At 39.3% G+C, this 17378-nt stretch overlaps 1 protein-coding gene across 3 annotated transcripts in view; it reads right to left on the reverse strand.

Moving 5' to 3' along the window:
* Positions 1-17378, reverse strand: part of PDGFD (platelet derived growth factor D) — a 304752-nt gene that overhangs the window by 92277 nt on the left and 195097 nt on the right. For 2 of the 3 annotated variants that reach the window (XM_043990871.1, XM_043990869.1), the window contains exons 2-3: positions 14948-15152; positions 11598-11778 (exon numbers count right to left, since the gene is read on the reverse strand). In XM_043990871.1, the coding sequence (XP_043846806.1) occupies positions 11598-11778; positions 14948-15152 (386 nt within the window). The remainder of the gene's footprint in view (positions 1-11597; positions 11779-14947; positions 15153-17378) is intronic. The other variant, XM_043990870.1, reaches the window with a different exon arrangement.

Consider the following 17378-nt stretch of genomic DNA (forward strand, 5'->3'; position numbering starts at 1 on the left):
TCCTGTGCTTAGTACAGTGCCTGACACATAGTAAATGTAGAGGAAGAGAACCGACAGGAGTAACTCTGTGCATTTTTGGAGAAACATATTCTCAGATTTAAAAATAAAAACCAAAACCTCAAAGCCTAAAGAAACAGAGGTATGAGGTCATATCAATATAAACCCTCAGGTTGTATTTTATCCCCCACCCTTTAATGTCACCAACAGAAGGAGCCAGAGTTGTTCTATCTTAGAGGAGGCTCTCCCATCTTAAAAGAGTACTAATTACAAAGGAAAGCATTTTCCTACAGGAAGATCATTCTGTGACTCAAGGATTTTCACATTCCCTATGTCCCACTCTATCCATTTCCTTTCTGCAGTGGAATGCTGCTGACTGTGTACTCTAAGCAAGCTCCAAATCTATTAAAATAAAACAAAAACAAAAAACCCAAAACAAAGAAACCCAAAACAAATCCCACTGTATCCTAAGAAGCTGAAGCTGCTATTACCCAGAGCAGTCTTCCTTTAGCATGTTTATATACATATATGTATATGTTATTTTTTTTTTGGTGAGGCAATTGGGGTTAAGTGACTTGCTCAGGGTCACACAGCTAGTAAGTGTCAAGTGATTGAGGCCGGATTTGAACTCAGGTCCTCCTGACTCCAGGGCCTGTGCTCTATCCACTGCATCACCTAGCTGCCCCCTCACACACACATTTTTTCTTTCTCTTCAGTTTGGCTACTCAGTTTTTGGCTCCCAGTCTTGCAGTTCTCATGGTGACATTCTCTCTGGGCTCTCATGTATCCCAGGCTTGGAAATTCCTAGGACACGAGTCCTTAATGAATGTTTGTTGACTAGACATACAGTTTTCAAATGAAAGGAAAGTTACCTGAACAGTGTTTCTGAGAACTCCTATAGATGTGGACTAGATTTCTGATCACTAAAGTCTGCCAATTTGATCTAATATTTAAAATAGTGAGTATAACAAATGCCAAGATTTCTCCCACCCCGCCCCCATTCCCCCCACTTCATTCATCAGGGAAAGCTTTGGTATAGTTTGAGAACATTTTCTTGAATGGACAGAATATAAGTTTCAGTTTTTAGTCTTTGGTCAGCATGTTGGTGGGCATGAAGGACAGGAATGGGGGCTCAGAGAAGGGGTGATAACTAACTGGTTCCCAGAATTTGAAAAGGCTGTTACATGGTAGAGACATCAGGCTTATTTTCCTTTGTCTTAGAAGGAAAAGTGAGTGGGAGTTGTAAAAACAAAACAAAACAAAAATTTAGAGTAGTTTTTCTTTCAAGGAAGGTCCTAAAGCAAAATCTGGATGACCACCTATCAGAATTAAAGGCATTTTAAAGAGGTAATAATGGTTGAGGTCTGGGTGAGATTAGGTAGTCCAGACTCTGAGATTCTGTGATTTCCCTCACCCCAATCTCCACATATATATTTCCTTCTCCCCAGGGTCTTTCTCATACTCACAACAATCCACTCCTAAGGCCTATCTTCCTTGGTGAGTTCCTCTCCAGAAACTCTGAGGAAGTACCCATGTCAGCAATGCTTACTCCTTAACCCAGTTCAGCTCCTGACTGTTTTTCCCTTTCCCTCTTGGGATAGCTAGGTGACACAGTGGATAGAGTGCTAGGCCTAGAGTCAAGAAGATTCATCTTCCTGAGTTCAAATCTAGCCTCAGACACTTACTAGCCATGTGATCCTTGGCAAGTCACTTTTCTCATTTGTAAAATGAGCTGGAGAAAGAAATGGCAAACCAGTCTAGTATCTTTGCCAAGAAAACTCCAAATGGGATCACAAAGAGTCAGACATGACTGAAAGGACTGAACAACAACAATTTGTGTGCAAGTTCCCGTTTTGTGTGCAGTCTGCCCCCATTGGAATATAATCTCCTTGAAGGCAGGGGTAGTTTTACTTATTTGCTTGTACTTTTATTCTCAGTGCTTAATACAGTGCCTGGCATATAGTAATCACTTACTAAATAAAGTAACTGTCTGTGTGTCTATCTCTCTAGTCTATTATAGTCTTTTAAAATTAAAAATATTTATCCTAAACTTATCTATTGGACTTTTCTTTGCCTCTGACACTGGCTATACACCATTCATTTCACCTCTCTGCATCTCAGCTTCTTCATATGTAAAATGAGGAGTGTCACACCTGTAGTACCTACCTCATGGGATTGTGGTGGGAATCAAATCACATCATGCATATCAAGTGCCCTGCGAACTTAAAAGTACAATATGCAAGCCCATTGTCACTCTTTTATTTCTTGTTATTATGAGATCATTTGGGCCAGCAGAGTTCTATGCAAGGACAGAAAGTTTACAAAATGAGACGCTACTTGGTCACAGTTGTACAAGCATAAAAAATGTGGAATTGTTAGGATCCTTAATTTGTCACAACAACCATTTCTGCAAAAGCTTTTGAAAGAGCAGCAAGGGTATCACTGACCATCTGAATGCCTTCAGCTGCAATGCAGATTCACAGCTCACCTGGCACTGGCCCACCTTTCATAGTCAGCAGAGCTGCTGGAGGCCGATGACCCATGGCTGTAGTAGCAACAGGAGTAGGGTCATGAGAAGCAGTCTTTGGCTGGGGTCTTGGACACAACCTCAAGATTGTATATGGTCTTAGATAGATAGAGAAAGATACAGATACACACATACATACATACATATATAAACACACACATATATATTATATATATGTTATAACTTTGAAATTTAAATTTATTTTTTTTTAATTTTAAAAAACTTTGTGTCATGCAGTATTGAGTACAGGTAAGCCTCAATATTCCTTGATGATTGATTATCTTCTAATTACCATTTCTCAGAAATTAAAGTGAAAGTAATGTTGGACCTAGAAGGGAATGAAGACATCACTGAATCTAATTTCTTTCCATCTGAGGACACTAAGACCCAGAGTCATAAAATAACTTGCCAAGGCCACGCAGCCTTGGGCATAGGTCTTCTAAGTTCAGTGTTTGGGATGGTTTTCTCTCTCTCTCTCTCTCTCTCTCTCTCTCTCTCTCTCCTCTCTCTCTCTCTCTCTCTGCCTCTCGTCCCTCTGTCTTTCTCTCCCTTTCTCACTAGGGTAGGAAGGAATATTCTACACTTGATTCAGAGGTCTGTTTTTTTAAAAAGTCAATGGGGCAATTGCTTTTGGAGGTATGGCAATAGCTGCTGATGGAGGGGAGGGGAGAGGAGAATGAAGAAAGGATTAGCAAAGGCTTTATGTAACACTTGAGCTGGGCTTTGAAGGAGGACCAGGATGATAAGAGCAGGAAGTAAGGAAGCAGCACTTTTTGTGGGAGAGAAAAAGGCCTGGCTAAAGGTAGACATAGGAGATGGAAGGTTCTGTGTGAAGAAAGGCAGGAAGGTCAGTTTGGATGAACAGCAGATTATGTGCAATAAGTCTGGAAAGATAGGCTGGGGTCAAAGAATAAAAGGCTTTAAATGCCAAACAGAGGGATTTGTATTTGCTTTTAGAAGCAACAGGGAGTAACCAGAGCTTGATAATCAGGAGGGTGACATGGTCAGACATGTACTTTATAAGTATTGCTTGGGCAGTTGTTCAGCATATGGACAGGAAACGGCCCACCCATTGGGAGATTACTGCAATAGGAGTGAGGGTGGTGGCTGCTGAATGAAGAGAAGGGAAGAGATGAGAGAGATATTACAGAAATAGAATGGGCAAGTTGGCAAGTGATTGGATTTGAGGGATAAAAATGTGTGACTAATTGAGGATGACTGACTAAGAATGGAGGCTAAGGGCTTCCTGGTATGCCCTCTAGGCAGGGCTGCATGCTTAAGGGGTAAAATATTGGCTAGTAAGAGGAAGTCAGGGACGGAAATGGAGGCTCCAAGACTTAGAGGCAGGGCACAGAAAGGGAGATAGAGAGTCACCAGAGACCAGAGCCATCAACCTGGTGCACTAGACTAGAATGAAAGTGGGAAGAGTCCTACTTTGTCTCCTCAGGGAAAGCAAAGGTATTATTTAACTGTTATTGTATCTCTCCTTTCTTGTCTCTTTCCCCTGCCCCATTCTTCTCTTGTCTCCCTCTACTCCAGCAGCCTCTCCACCAATTCTTCTTGTCTATCTGCATTTGTGAGACAGCAGAACATCCTACCCATTAACAGCTCCTTTGGGGACAGGCAGAATCTTAGGACTGGATCCTTTATGCCCAGATATTCTTCACATACATCTCCATGTTTTTCTTAGGAGGACCTTCAGGGACTTAATCACAGAATGTCCAGTGGATTCTTTGAGCCCCTAGGAAGATATACACTCAGTACCAATTAGATGCTTTATTTTGGCTGTCATTAATATTATTAGATCATTTAAAAGCTGAGATAACTCTTAAGATAAGCTAATTTATAAGTTAAAATCACTAAGAGAAGTGTTATTTCATGATGTGACTGGATAATATTTTCCATCCTTTATTCAGACTGTATCATTCTCCACCCCCCCAAATCATACAGACTATCTGAGAAATGAAAAAGAGAAAGGTCAATACTTATACAGTGTAACTCTGAAATCACTAAACATTCTTATTTATCACTCATCCTATTTTACTCATAACTTAGCAATATAATTGAGTGCTAGATAAACAAAATATTGGACTACCCAATGTCTTATTAAACAAAATATCTTTCAGAGCTGGAAATGTGCTTATCCAGGCAAACTGAACATCATCTGTGCATGTATTTGAGCATGAAGTTTATGAACAAAATTAATTGGAACAGTGAATAATTATTTCAAACAACTGTGTAGGAAACGGACATTTGACATGGAAGAAAACATTTCTAGCAGCTTTGAAGGCTCTCTACATAATGTGGAGAGACAGCGTTGACTAGTGGAGAACAGTGTTCGTTAGTCAGTAGGCCTGAGCCCCCCTTTTGTGTCTGCCACAAATAAGTGATCCTGGACAAGATTGGTTGCCTCCACTTGATTACAGAGGAGAATGAATTAAATAATCTCTAAGGTTCCCTTCAGGTATAAAATCCTTTGGTTCTCCTAATCTGGCATTTGTGAGTGCTTCTGCATTATTGTAGGGCTGAAGAGAAGAATCTTGCTTTTTGCACTCTCAGTGAAAGGTACAAGAGGCTTATGGGTAAAAACAAAGGGACACAAAAAAAACATCCCCAAGTTGGGATTGATGTGGATTCATGCTAAAGGAAGCATTCCCCTCCTGGGCCCTGGCCAGATGCTTAAAAATTTATAATTGGTGGAGAGAGCTTCTCAGCCTCCTCTCCCGCCATTCACTGCCATCAAAGCAGCTGTTAATGATTGTAGAAAATGCAGGTAGAAAAGGAAAACTTGAGGAGGAGGTGATGGTAGGAAGAGGAACAAGGGAGGACAGGGATATAATAATAGTTAAATAATACCACCACTTAACCTAGGCAGACACTCTAATAAACTGTTCCGGGCTTGGGCAAGAACAAAATTTCAAAATAGGCCAAGTACTGCTGTCTCTGTCACCTCCCCATTCCCCTATTTGTGCTCCAACCATTCAAACTGGAGACTCCCACACCCACTCCCATCTTGTGCTGGTCAATTTTTTTACACCTTAAGTATCCAGCTCTGCCTTTCCTCAAATTGCCTTATACCTCAAAATTCCCTTTTATTCCTCATTCTCTCCTCACTAATTCCTTTAGTATAGGAGACCTCAACTAGATTTTAGCAAAGCACTATTATATAAATGATTGCTACTCTCCTCCCTTCCCTTATTTCTCCTAGAGTGTCTTTCTTTTTGTAATCATATATGACTAATTAGTAGAGCTTCAGGGCCTGTGGCGGGGAATACAATATTTCTGGGGAGGAGGGGATTTCCAAAGTTCTTTAAATCATACCATTCTCCTTTTCAGCCTGTCAACAATAATTTATTAAGCAGTTACTAAGGAGTGAGGCAGGATAGGAAAAGGCCTCCCATAAAAGGTGGGATTTCAGCTGAGTCTTCAAGGAAGGTAAGAGTCTGAGGTGGGAGGTGGGAGGTGGGAGGTGGGAATAAGAGTACAGAATCCCTTGCATGGTGGACAGTTCTAGTACAAAGTCACAGAATAGGGAAGACATAGTATTTAGTGGGAAAAGTGTCAAGTAGGCCAAGGTAAAACGGAAGACTTTGAATTTGATCCTGGAGGTAACCTATGATTGTTCAATGCCCAGGCTTATATTAAACAACTACTATGTGCTAGACACTCTGCTACATGCTCAGGTTACAATAACAGAAGAGGGACAGTCTTTGCCCTTAAATTAACCATATGAAAGGAAGCCAGTGTAATAGTGCTGTAAACACCGAGCTGGATTTGGTGGCAGATTGGGTCAAAATTCAGCTTCAGATACTTAATATTAATGTGGGCCTAGGCAAGTCACAGAACCTCAGTGAACTTCAGTTTCCCCAACTGCAAAATAAGGAAAATAAGAGCACTCACCTCATAGGTTGTTGTGAGGATCAAATGAAATATGTGTGTAAAGCACTTTACTAATCCTAAAAATGTAGAAAAACGAGCTATTTCTGTGTAAAGCTGGACCTCAAAGGAGGCAGAGGAAGAAATGTCTTTGTGGTCCTTAGTCCCTTCCTCTGCTGGAAGGAAATCAATCACTATTAATATAAATAGCAGTAGTAACAGAATTAGAGATATCTATTTATATTGCACTTTGCAGTTACAAATCAATTTATGCATATTATTATCTCATTGAGTCCTCCCATCAGAGGTTGTAACTTGTCCAAGACACACAGCTCCACACAAATGTATGGAGTCAGCACTAGAACCCAAATCTTCTTCCATCTGCCACTATGATATCTTCCACCCTTCCATCCTCTCTTTCCCTAGAATTTAACAAGCATTTATTAATTTTGAACTGTCCATGGAAGTGTAAGGCCCAGAAAGTGCAAAATACTGAAACAGCCCCTGCTCTCAAGGCCTTTGCGTTCGAATATAATTCTATTAACTCCTAGCACCCCCTCCAGCCAAGGTTAGTCAATCAAACTCTCCTGGATCTCCTTGGTACAGGACAGAACAGAATGGGAAGAGGCAAACAGGTTCGGTGCACATGCGGGGATTGCACAGGCTTGCATAGTATGCCTTTGCGTCAGTGAAGAAGGGGTTACTTTGGGGTGGGGGTTGTGGTGAGGCTACAGAGCATAAGGCACAGATTCCTTACTTTACAGCTTTGCTCAGGGAATCCAGTTTGAATAACTGAGATTCAGTCTGCTTTGCATTTGTTGTTGCTGTTGATTTTGAGTTTGGATAGGCTAATGGGTAAGTTTTTAGGAGAGGAAAATTAGAATCTGCAAAGAGTGGTGATAATTAAGAATTTTATCTTGTTAAACTCATCTTCTCTGCTTTATCACTGCTTGCAATGCTACAACATGACTCATGTAGAGTTTTAATCTCAATGGCAATCTCAACAGCATCATTTGAAGTTAATTCAGCTGGTTTAAATGGAGATACACAATTAGCCAATAAGTCTGATAAACCTCTGCCTTGTTTTGCTCTTTGAGGAGTAAGATTGAAAGGGTGCTGCAAAAATAATCTAGAAAAGCTTCTAAATAGATGATCTTCAAAGGCATCATTTTTTGGAAATTTCAATGACACCATTTTATTTGGCTTTCGAGGTAAGAGGTAAGGAATGGAGTTTATTGAGGAGGGGTGTGACATGGTCAGAAGTGTGCTTTAAGAATATCCATTTGGGGGGCAGCTAGGTGGTACAGTGGATAGAGCACTGGCCCTGGAGTCAGGAGTACCTGAGTTCAAATCCGGCCTCAGACACTTAACACTTACTAGCTGTGTGATCCTGGGCAAGTCACTTAACCCCAATTGCCTCACTAAAAAAAATCAAACAAACAAAAAAACCAATATCCATTTGGCAGCTATATGGAGGATGAATTAGAATTTAGGAGAGCCTTGGGATTTAATAGAGTTGGACTCTATAATTAATTCCTCCTATATGCTAGCAAGTCGATTTAGTCTCTAAGTATCCATGGACACTATAATCTACTAATTAAGCTCTCAGTTGGCATAAGATTATTATAAACAATATCTTTCTTTAACCCAAAAGAAAATGTAAGAGGCCTTCTCCATAATGCATTTAGTTCTTTTTTCTTTTAGCCCTTCCAAAGAAGGGTGAACAGAGACCCCCCCATAAGACAATACAAGCTGTTTTAAATTGGTGCTTTGCACCAATTTGAGAGGTAGTTGTTCAGATACCCTGCAAAGGAGTAGAAAGAAGGAAGAGAAAAGGAGCAAGATGGAGAAAATGGGTAACTCTTTAGCTCTACGTGCAACAAGATATTCACCATGAAGCTTCATTAACTAGACTAAAATAGTAAGAATTTTTAGAACATCAGATGTGTTCATGTTAAAATAAATGCACCAAAACATTGAAAAAAATTAAATATTTTTCTTTTTTCTGACATTTTGTATTAGCCCGATTGCTCTTACCCTCAGGTATATTCTGTAATAGTCTCTTTCTGATCAGCTAAAAATGCAGAATGAACTTGGTTTTCAAGCTATTTGTAGAACATATATATATATATGTATATGTATATGTATATATACACACACACCTTCAATGTCAAAACACAATCAGTCTCATGTAACTCTGTATAAGGCTACTGGGAAAGTCCATGTGAACCAGAAGAAATTTTAGGGTATTAACATCCAGGGCATTGGGAAAGAGAGGTCTGACAGCATAATTCACCCATATAGCTATCCATGGGTGGTCCATGCTAGCCTGATTAGTCCATTTTCCAATCACTACAAAGACTCTTGCTGGCTGTGAACAGCTATTACCCCCGATAACACATACCACAATGTCATGCAAATATTCCTTAAGAGAACATCATAAATTCAAATTTATCAATCCTTATAATGCCTTGGTCAGGAATATATTATCTATTATCTCCATTGCATAAAAAGTTAAAATGGAAAACAGACCACGATTGTTATCTTTTTTCTTTTTTAAATGATCTGAGAGGACAAGGGAGCAGCTAAGTGGCATGATAGAGTGCTAGGCCTGGAGTCAGGAAGATTTGAGTTCAAATGTGTGACTTACTAGTTGTGTGACTCTGGGCAAATCACTTACCACTGTCTGCCTCAGCTTCCTCCTCTGTAAAAGGGTCTGGAGAAGGAAATGGCAAACCACTCTTGTATCTTTGCCAAGAACACCCCAAATAGGGTCATGAAGAATCAGGAATGACTTCAATGGGCACTGCCAGGAATTATCACCATAACAACTTCATGCCATAGTTTCATTTTTGATATGGAACCAGACGTTATGAAAAAGAAGGATTGCAGCCACAGTCAAGAAATGATAGGTCTCAGAGAGTTTAAACCATTCAATAGACAGAGGAATATAGTATATAGTGGGTTGAACCTTTATCATTATCATTGTCACCACAAGTACTGATCAGGTTTGCATCTGGCACTAGAGTATGCTTTCACATGCCTACATTTTTATGATCATGGGAGCTACTCAATCTCCAGCTCAAAGCTGAGCAAGTCAGCATTGTCATTATAGCATAAACAACCAACTCCAGTTCATTCTCCCCACACCACAAATTATACTGCCTTCTGAGAAAGGAACTATTTCTTCTTCAACCAATTGACAAGATGTTATTTAAGAGGATAGTTAGCTAATATAGTAACCAATCGTTTTAGCTATAATCAAAGTACTACAGAAATAGCCATACTTCAAACAACATAGGGCTCAATATTCTTGGATTTTGAATCTTGCAAAGCTTGAGTTTTCAAAAAAAAAGTCTCCACTAAGCCTTTGAGTCCCCATTTCAGTTATATGCTCATTCTGGGGAAAGTCTGCTCTAGGGAAAGCCAATTGAGAATGGATGAGACACTTGTAAATATTACAAGGTGGAAAATGTAGAAACAAAAACTTCGCACCTTCATTTCAATTGGAAGCAGTGTTGCATGAGTTTGCAATAATGCAAATCATGCCTGATGGATTATTTTCAAATTAAAACTAGAGCCAGTGTCATTGCATGCTATTTTCTGCTTTTGTTATATTCTGATGTGGAAGTCATTTACTGTTTAATAACTCACCATTATGCAAAAGCCATGAAATGAAATATAAAAAAGCTGTTGTAAATTTTCCTTTTGAAAAGTACAAAAAAAAAGAAACCGAAGAAAAGAACTCCATTTGTAGCAAAGATTGCTATAATGTTCAACAGAAAGAATTTTTGAAATCATTGTGTATTTGCGCTATGTGATAAATGTAAAATTCAGTGTAGCTAGATCAGGATGAAATTTAGGGAGAAAATGTTTATTGAAAATTAAATCATTTAATGTAACATATAGTTGTACTCTGTGTATATGTGTGTGTGTGTGTGTGTGTTGGGGGAATAGTGGCTCAAATGCAGGACTTGTAGTCAGGAAGATTTCTTTGAATCTTGGCTCAAACATTTACAGGCTGTGTGAACTGAACACTTTCTTTCAGACTCAATTTCCTCATCTCTAAAATGGGGTGAATAAAAGTATCTATGTCCCAGGGTCGTTGTAAGTATAAAATTATCTATACAAAGTGTTTGGAAAACTTTGCAGTGCTATGCTATTATTTAATTATAACGATCATCATCCTCCTTTATATATTATCTGAATATTTCTTTCCTCTATTATTCTAAGGCTTCACGATGAACATTTCTGTTTCATTAATTGTTATGCAACAAGACATAAATCTAAAACTCACAAGTACATATCAAGGATGCTGAATCTGGTATGCGGTAATTCTGACACTTGGATGGGGGCCTCAGATTAATTTATAAATGGATGCAGAAACAAAGACACTTCTGTAAACTGAAATAAAGCTTGAAATAGTATTTAAGTGAAATCTGTTACAATGTTATCGCCATTGCTAAGATTCCTGCCAATATGATACAAAGCCAAGAGGCATCAAAGGGAATGCACTTTTAATGGGACTACAATTAACCACAAACACGATTCTCCTAAATCAGGATTATAGAGCAGGGTTAGCATCAAAAATGAATGCTGTGTAAACTTGTCTATGATTTATTCGTTTGAGCATAGCTCTACTAATAAATCTAAGGCTGAGGGCATGAGTGTACTCCCTTTTCATGGCATTTTTTTAAAACTCCCATGACCACATAGTCCATGTCTCTTCCCAGTCAGCTGTCTTGCAAATGTGTATAGGCAGAAGCAGGTCAGAGGACCAGGATGTACTAGTGCAAATCCTTCACTACTCAGAAATCAAATCATGGTAACCTGTTCTTGCCCCACTAACAGTGGGTTCCTAGGATTAATGCTGATTAGACATTTTTTAATATGTTGGGTTTCATGGCCCATCTGAGAAATTGGCCTCATTTCAAAATGTAGTGACTTGGGTTTATATTGCATAACTTTAAATGGTTCTCCAAATTTGGATAGAACCTATCTGGACTCTGACAAGCACACTCCTCTCCACAAAGGCAGATTTTCACATCTTCAAAGTGTGCTTGTATGTGTATGCAGTGTGAGTGGAGAGGTTTCTAGTTCATTCAAACTTTGCCCCATTGTATTTAATTATAGTATCCATTGTCTGTACTTACAAACCGTTGTCTACTTTTAACCACAGGGTTCCAAGGCTACTTACCACAAGAGAATAATAAATCTTGAATCCTGGTTTAGCCACAAAATAGTCATCAGATTTGAAGGTTATCTTTATTTGGTTTGTTCTTGATGTTATCCTTGGAGGGACTTCCTTTTGTCCACACCACCGTCCTCTTATGACAGTACTGGTTTCAGATATATCTTCAACCTCTACAAAGTCATACCTAGGATCAAGTGAATGGATGTTCTTTTAAAAACATTAAAAAAAGTTTTGAAAGTGCCAACTGTGCTGAACAATGAAGACAAATGAACTTTAAATATTAGGACTGGGGCAGCTAGGTGGCACAGGGGATAAAGCACTGGCCCTGGATTCAGGAGAACCTGAGTTCAAATCCGGCCTCAGACACTTCACACCTTAACACTTACTAGTTGTGTGACACCCTGGGCAAGTCATTTAACCACAATTGCCTCACCAAATACAAACACACACACACACACACACACACACACACACATATATGGACTAACATTTGGAACTAAGAATCTTTTAAGAGAGCTCCAAGATGGTGAACTCTAAATAGGCAATTAGTTATTTGGCTGTTGACCCTACACATGTATGTCAAAAAGCTGGTCTGGATGTGTCCTCTTGGTACCAAGCCCAAATCATTGATTAGCAGTCATTTTCTGTATTATGTGGTTTTCTTGCTACACTTCTGCTCCTCAAAACCAAAACCCAAATAGCTGGATACTTCTTTGACCAGTGCAGATTCATTTCAACCCAATTACCACAGTCTCTGTGCTATTTCTGAACATGAACAGTACTTATATTAAAATGCAGAGATATTCACCATTAAATTTTTTTATTTCTTTATCATTTTAGGGAGTAAATGCCTTCTGCCCTTTTCCTTTTAACCTTTCTTTCACTTTACCTGTATTCCTCCCTTGTTAACTTAAAACCCTAATTGGCAAGTGGGTACTAGAGCTTATTAGGGTATGATCAGAATGAGGAGGGGGTGAGTGGAATCCATTCTAATTCATTTCTGTTTTACCTGACTAGCATAAGAGGCCCATCTTTTGCAAGCCCCGAAGACCAATTGCCAGGAATAAAATTTAGCTCAGGAATAATGACTTGAGTTTTGCTTGCCACATCACTTTTTTAAAGGAGACTAGTTCATATACGTAGATCTTGAAGAAAGGGCACAAAAAATTTCATCAAAGAAGTATATGATTTGGAAAATGGAAGTTGGGTGGCCCAGGGGAAGAGTGACATAAACTAATGGACAACCCATATTCCACATTGGTATCTTTGAGAAAACAGGAGAACCTAAAGAGGGTCACCAGCAAACTGAGAGGACACTCTGTGACAAACCTATGGGAAGACAAGGACAAGCATCACCTAAGATGTGCAGGCATGGATTGGTCATAATCTGCATCCTTTGAGTGAATACCCACATCAACACTAGAGATCCCTTGGAGCACTGAGAGTTCATGATCATTCCCTGTCTTCCTGTTTCTCCTCCCAAATAATAATAAAGAAAAATACTACAAGATAGACAAAAATGTCAAGGTTGGCTCTGTTTATTCTCTATGTAAATATGAACTGGCTGCTCCTGTGTGCATTATTCTTTTCATCCTGGCATACATTACCCTCTATGGTCCCAGAAAGTAATAGTCACTGTTGTTATTCTCAGAAAAAGAGGAGCACAATAAAAGCTGTCTGAATAATAAACGTGCAACAAAGGACAGTCAAATTTGAGACACCCAGTTTTTATTATTCAAAGGAAAATAAACCTGCTGCAATGGCTTAGCAGTTCAGTAGTTCATTAGTAATGCAGAACAAGTGTGGGCAGTAAAGTACCAAAAAGCCCTTCCCCTGGTCCTATATATGCTAATTAAAAGAACAAGATGCTGTGAGTGAACAATCAAAAATAAAATCAACCACCTAACATTCTATAATAAATATTCTAAGAAAAAAATAAAGCAACCAGACAGCAACAAAAAGCTCCCCCTCACCCCCTTAACTGCTGAACTAGGGACAAGCATGTGAAAACATCATTTGAGAAGCACATAATGTGTCCTTATGTGAAGGGCTAAAATTCTAGCTAAACTGTCTAAAATATCTAATGAGTGGTCGCCAATAAATGATAAGCTTTAACAAGAGTTAGACTTTTAAGCATTTATTAAGGAGAATAAGAATTTGGTAAAGAGAGAGAAAGGCCTAGATTCCTATCTATTAAAGGGAGAGCACATTTCTAGCTCCACTCTCCACCAGAGTCCTCAGGAAAGAGAGCGAGAGCGAGCGCCAGTCTCTTCCTTCCTCCTCCCACTAGCCCGCGTCACTTCCTGACGCCAAAGAAAAGACTCCTGGTCTTGCCCTCAAAGACCTTCGCTTCATGAGTGGAACTCTTCTACAGTAAGTCTCCAGCAGGTGGCATCATTCCAATTGTTACACTTACAATGGCAATTCTGGGGTCAGGGAATGGAGCAGGGATATACACCATTCACTCCCTCACAGGGGTGGGGGAATCTTATTACTTTGCATGATTGCAACTTAGTTCTTGGGAGTTTAAGTTCCATGAAACCATTGAAAGGTAGCCAGTAGCTCAACAAACATTTATTAAGCACCTATTAAGTGCTAGATACCTTGCTAAACACTGGGAATGCAGAAAAAGGTGGAAAATAGCCCTTGCTTTCAAGGAACTCACAGTCTAATGGAGAAGATAACATGTAAACAAGACATGCAATATGATAAGCTGGAGAATGACTGGAGGTCTTAGGGATGGACAAATGAATCTAAGAATCATCTGCACTGAAATGATAATTAAAGCCATAGGAGATATGAGAGCACCATATGAAATAATATAGAGAGGGGGGACAGAGCTTTGAGGTAAACAACAGTTATCTCCTGGCAGGTTGTAAAATGCTACTGCAAAATTGGCTATTGGCTATGCGTTTTGTTAGTTGTTGATTTTTTTTTTGGTGGGGCAATGAGGGTGACTTACTTGCCCAGAGTCTCACAGCTAGCAAGTGTCAAGTGACTGAGGCTGGATTTGAACTCACGTTCCCCTGAATATAGGGCCAGTGCTTTATCCACTGTGCCACCTAGCTGCCCAAGGATATTTTGTTTTGCTGGTGTTGCCAGTTCTGTCTTTTCTTAGTGGCATAAAAAGCCCTGGATTTGGAATCAGAAGACCTGGGTACATGCTTTAGCTTTTCAACTTACTATTCATATGACCTTGGTCAAATTACTTAATTTTCTGGGCTTCAGGTTCATCATTAATTTTTTTAAAAATGGAGGTGTTAGAGTAGATGGTCTCCTGGCCATAAATTGTATGATGCTTGGACTTCCTAGTTTCCGAATCAAAAGTGATCGTTACTGCTTTTTCCACTCACCTGCAGATATCATTTTCTGGTTCCTCCAATCCAAACTGATTATCAAAAGCCAGCTGTATCCTGGTTTTTTCCTGGGAGTGTAGCCTCCATGTAAGTAGCAGATTCCTGGGGTAGCTGTTAGGGAATCGAGGGCTCTGTACGATGCCATTTCCCATCACCTGGATTATCTCTTCTTTTCGATACAAGTCTGTGAGGTGATTGCCGGCTGTTAGTAATCACAACTTGTAAAATTAGTATGATGTTCCAATTATTGGAAAGCAAACAATAACAACAGTTTATACATAACACATTCACATCTCTTAAAAATGCAGGTTCAAGTTCAAGAAGAGGCTTGAGTTTGAAGAAATTAAGGAGTCTTCTCACTTCTGCTTCCTATACTGCTTCCTAAAGCCTACATCAATTTCCAACCACATCTTCATTTAGATGTCTGGAATGCCATTCATGACAGAGAAAGCAATGTCAGTTATCTACCCAAGGTCATTGCTGGTGGGTATTGTAAATATCCAGATAATTTCAAATAATTAATTTGCCCTAGTTTCCATGGTCTAAACCTGGGCAGATATTTGTTTACACTGCTATCTGTGATGAGTAGCCAAAGGATTTTTGAATATTTCATGGCGACCAAAAATTAAGGCTAGATAAAGTTTACCCCCAAAGTCATTAGTGACTAATTCACATAGCAATTAAAAGTTTAAAGAGACCTCTCCCCCTGACAATTCTGAAAGGCCATGTAAGCATTATTAGCCCCAAATGAAACAATTTTCTCAATATCACAGGACTATTAAATGGCAGTCTAGATTTAAACCAAGGCCTTCTAACACTAAAAAAATCTAGCACTCTAACCACTATGATACCCACCCACCATAGCATACTGTATTACATTATTACCCCTATTCCCTTTAATTATTTTTTGTGTCTACAAAAACATGTAGATTTTCCTTCCTGATAAGATTGCCCTGTTATTTTTATTCCATTAGTTTACCTCCTCTCCTCCTGTTCTCCAGATTCTTTCATGTTTTTGACTTGGGTCTTTTTGAGTTCCCCAATGAGGCAGTCATTCAGTGCCAATTCCTGAATACCTATACTGCCAGAGCAGAGAATGTGCTGGACTGGAGAGGAGGGGAGGGAAACAGAGGAGAAGAGAGGGGAGACAAGGGAACAAAAGGAAAGAGGAGGGGAGAGGAATGATCCTTCCATTGTACCATACTTCCTCTTTTTGTCTCATCTACAGAACAAGGAGGTGGGATTTGAAAATGTCTAGGATGCTTTTGTATGGGCAGCTAGGTGGCTCAATGGATAGAGTTCTGGGCCTGAAGTCAGGAAGATATCTTCTTGAGTTCAAATCCAGCCTCAGACACTTTAAGATTCTGGGCAAGTCACTTAGCCTTATTTGCCTCAATGACTTATCTGTAAAATAAGCCAAAGCATTCCAGTATCTTTGCCAAGAAAACCCCAGATGTGGTCATGAAGAGTCAAACATGAGTGAACAACAATGTGTTTCTAGATTCAACATACAATGAATTCATTCCGGTTCAAATCCCAGTTCAGACTTTTAGTGGTCGTGTGACCTTTGGCAAGTCACTTAATTTCATTAAGCCTCAACTTTGTCATTTGTAAAATGGGGATGATAGCACACACCTCACAGTATTGTGATAAGTATCACATGAGACAATGTATACAAATTACTTTGTAAACCTGAAAGTGCTACTGAAAGATAAACCACAAGTAACCATCATAGTTATGATGGACTAAGTACAATCTGGAGAAAGAGTTGCCCACGTGGTGCTAATGATTTAAGGATCATTAACCATTAGGCTTAAGTCTCCACTAGTGATTCTGTCTGTAGTCATAGGTTGTGAAAGGCACAATTCCTGTAATCTCTTAAATGTAAAACTGATTTTGTCTCTCCCACACCCCACTATCCCTGTCCCTCCTAAATAAAATTTTAAAAAGATAAAATTAGAAGCTGGGCATAAATTTCATTTAAAGTATCTCTTCAACAGTGTAGGTATCTGAAATTTCCCATTCTTGGTAAATTCACTGCTTAGTATGTTATAGCTCATCTATCAATCTGGACTCAGTGGGAGAGAGACAGAGTGGCAAAGAATCATGATTTTTGAATGAAGTGATGGCATACTCCCTACCTCAGGCTAATACCATTTGTTCCACAATCCTTCTAACACCTTTTACTGTCTTGGCAAAAGACACTTTCTCTTCCTTACCATGTCAAGAAGATTTTATGCCAGGGGGCCTTTTGCCCTTTTCTTTTCCCTCCCATGCTATTAAAAATAACAGATGGACAGTCACTGAGAGTTCTTCATTTGAGTTTCAAGAGTAGGGATCTACTGAGCAATAGTTCTGATGGATGTTTTCTAGGGTAACTTTTCCATAAGCTAATCAGTCACCCAGTTGAGCCAACATAAATGTATGG

The sequence above is a fragment of the Dromiciops gliroides genome, chromosome 3 (genome assembly GCF_019393635.1).
Source record: "Dromiciops gliroides isolate mDroGli1 chromosome 3, mDroGli1.pri, whole genome shotgun sequence".
Taxonomy (NCBI): domain Eukaryota; kingdom Metazoa; phylum Chordata; class Mammalia; order Microbiotheria; family Microbiotheriidae; genus Dromiciops; species Dromiciops gliroides.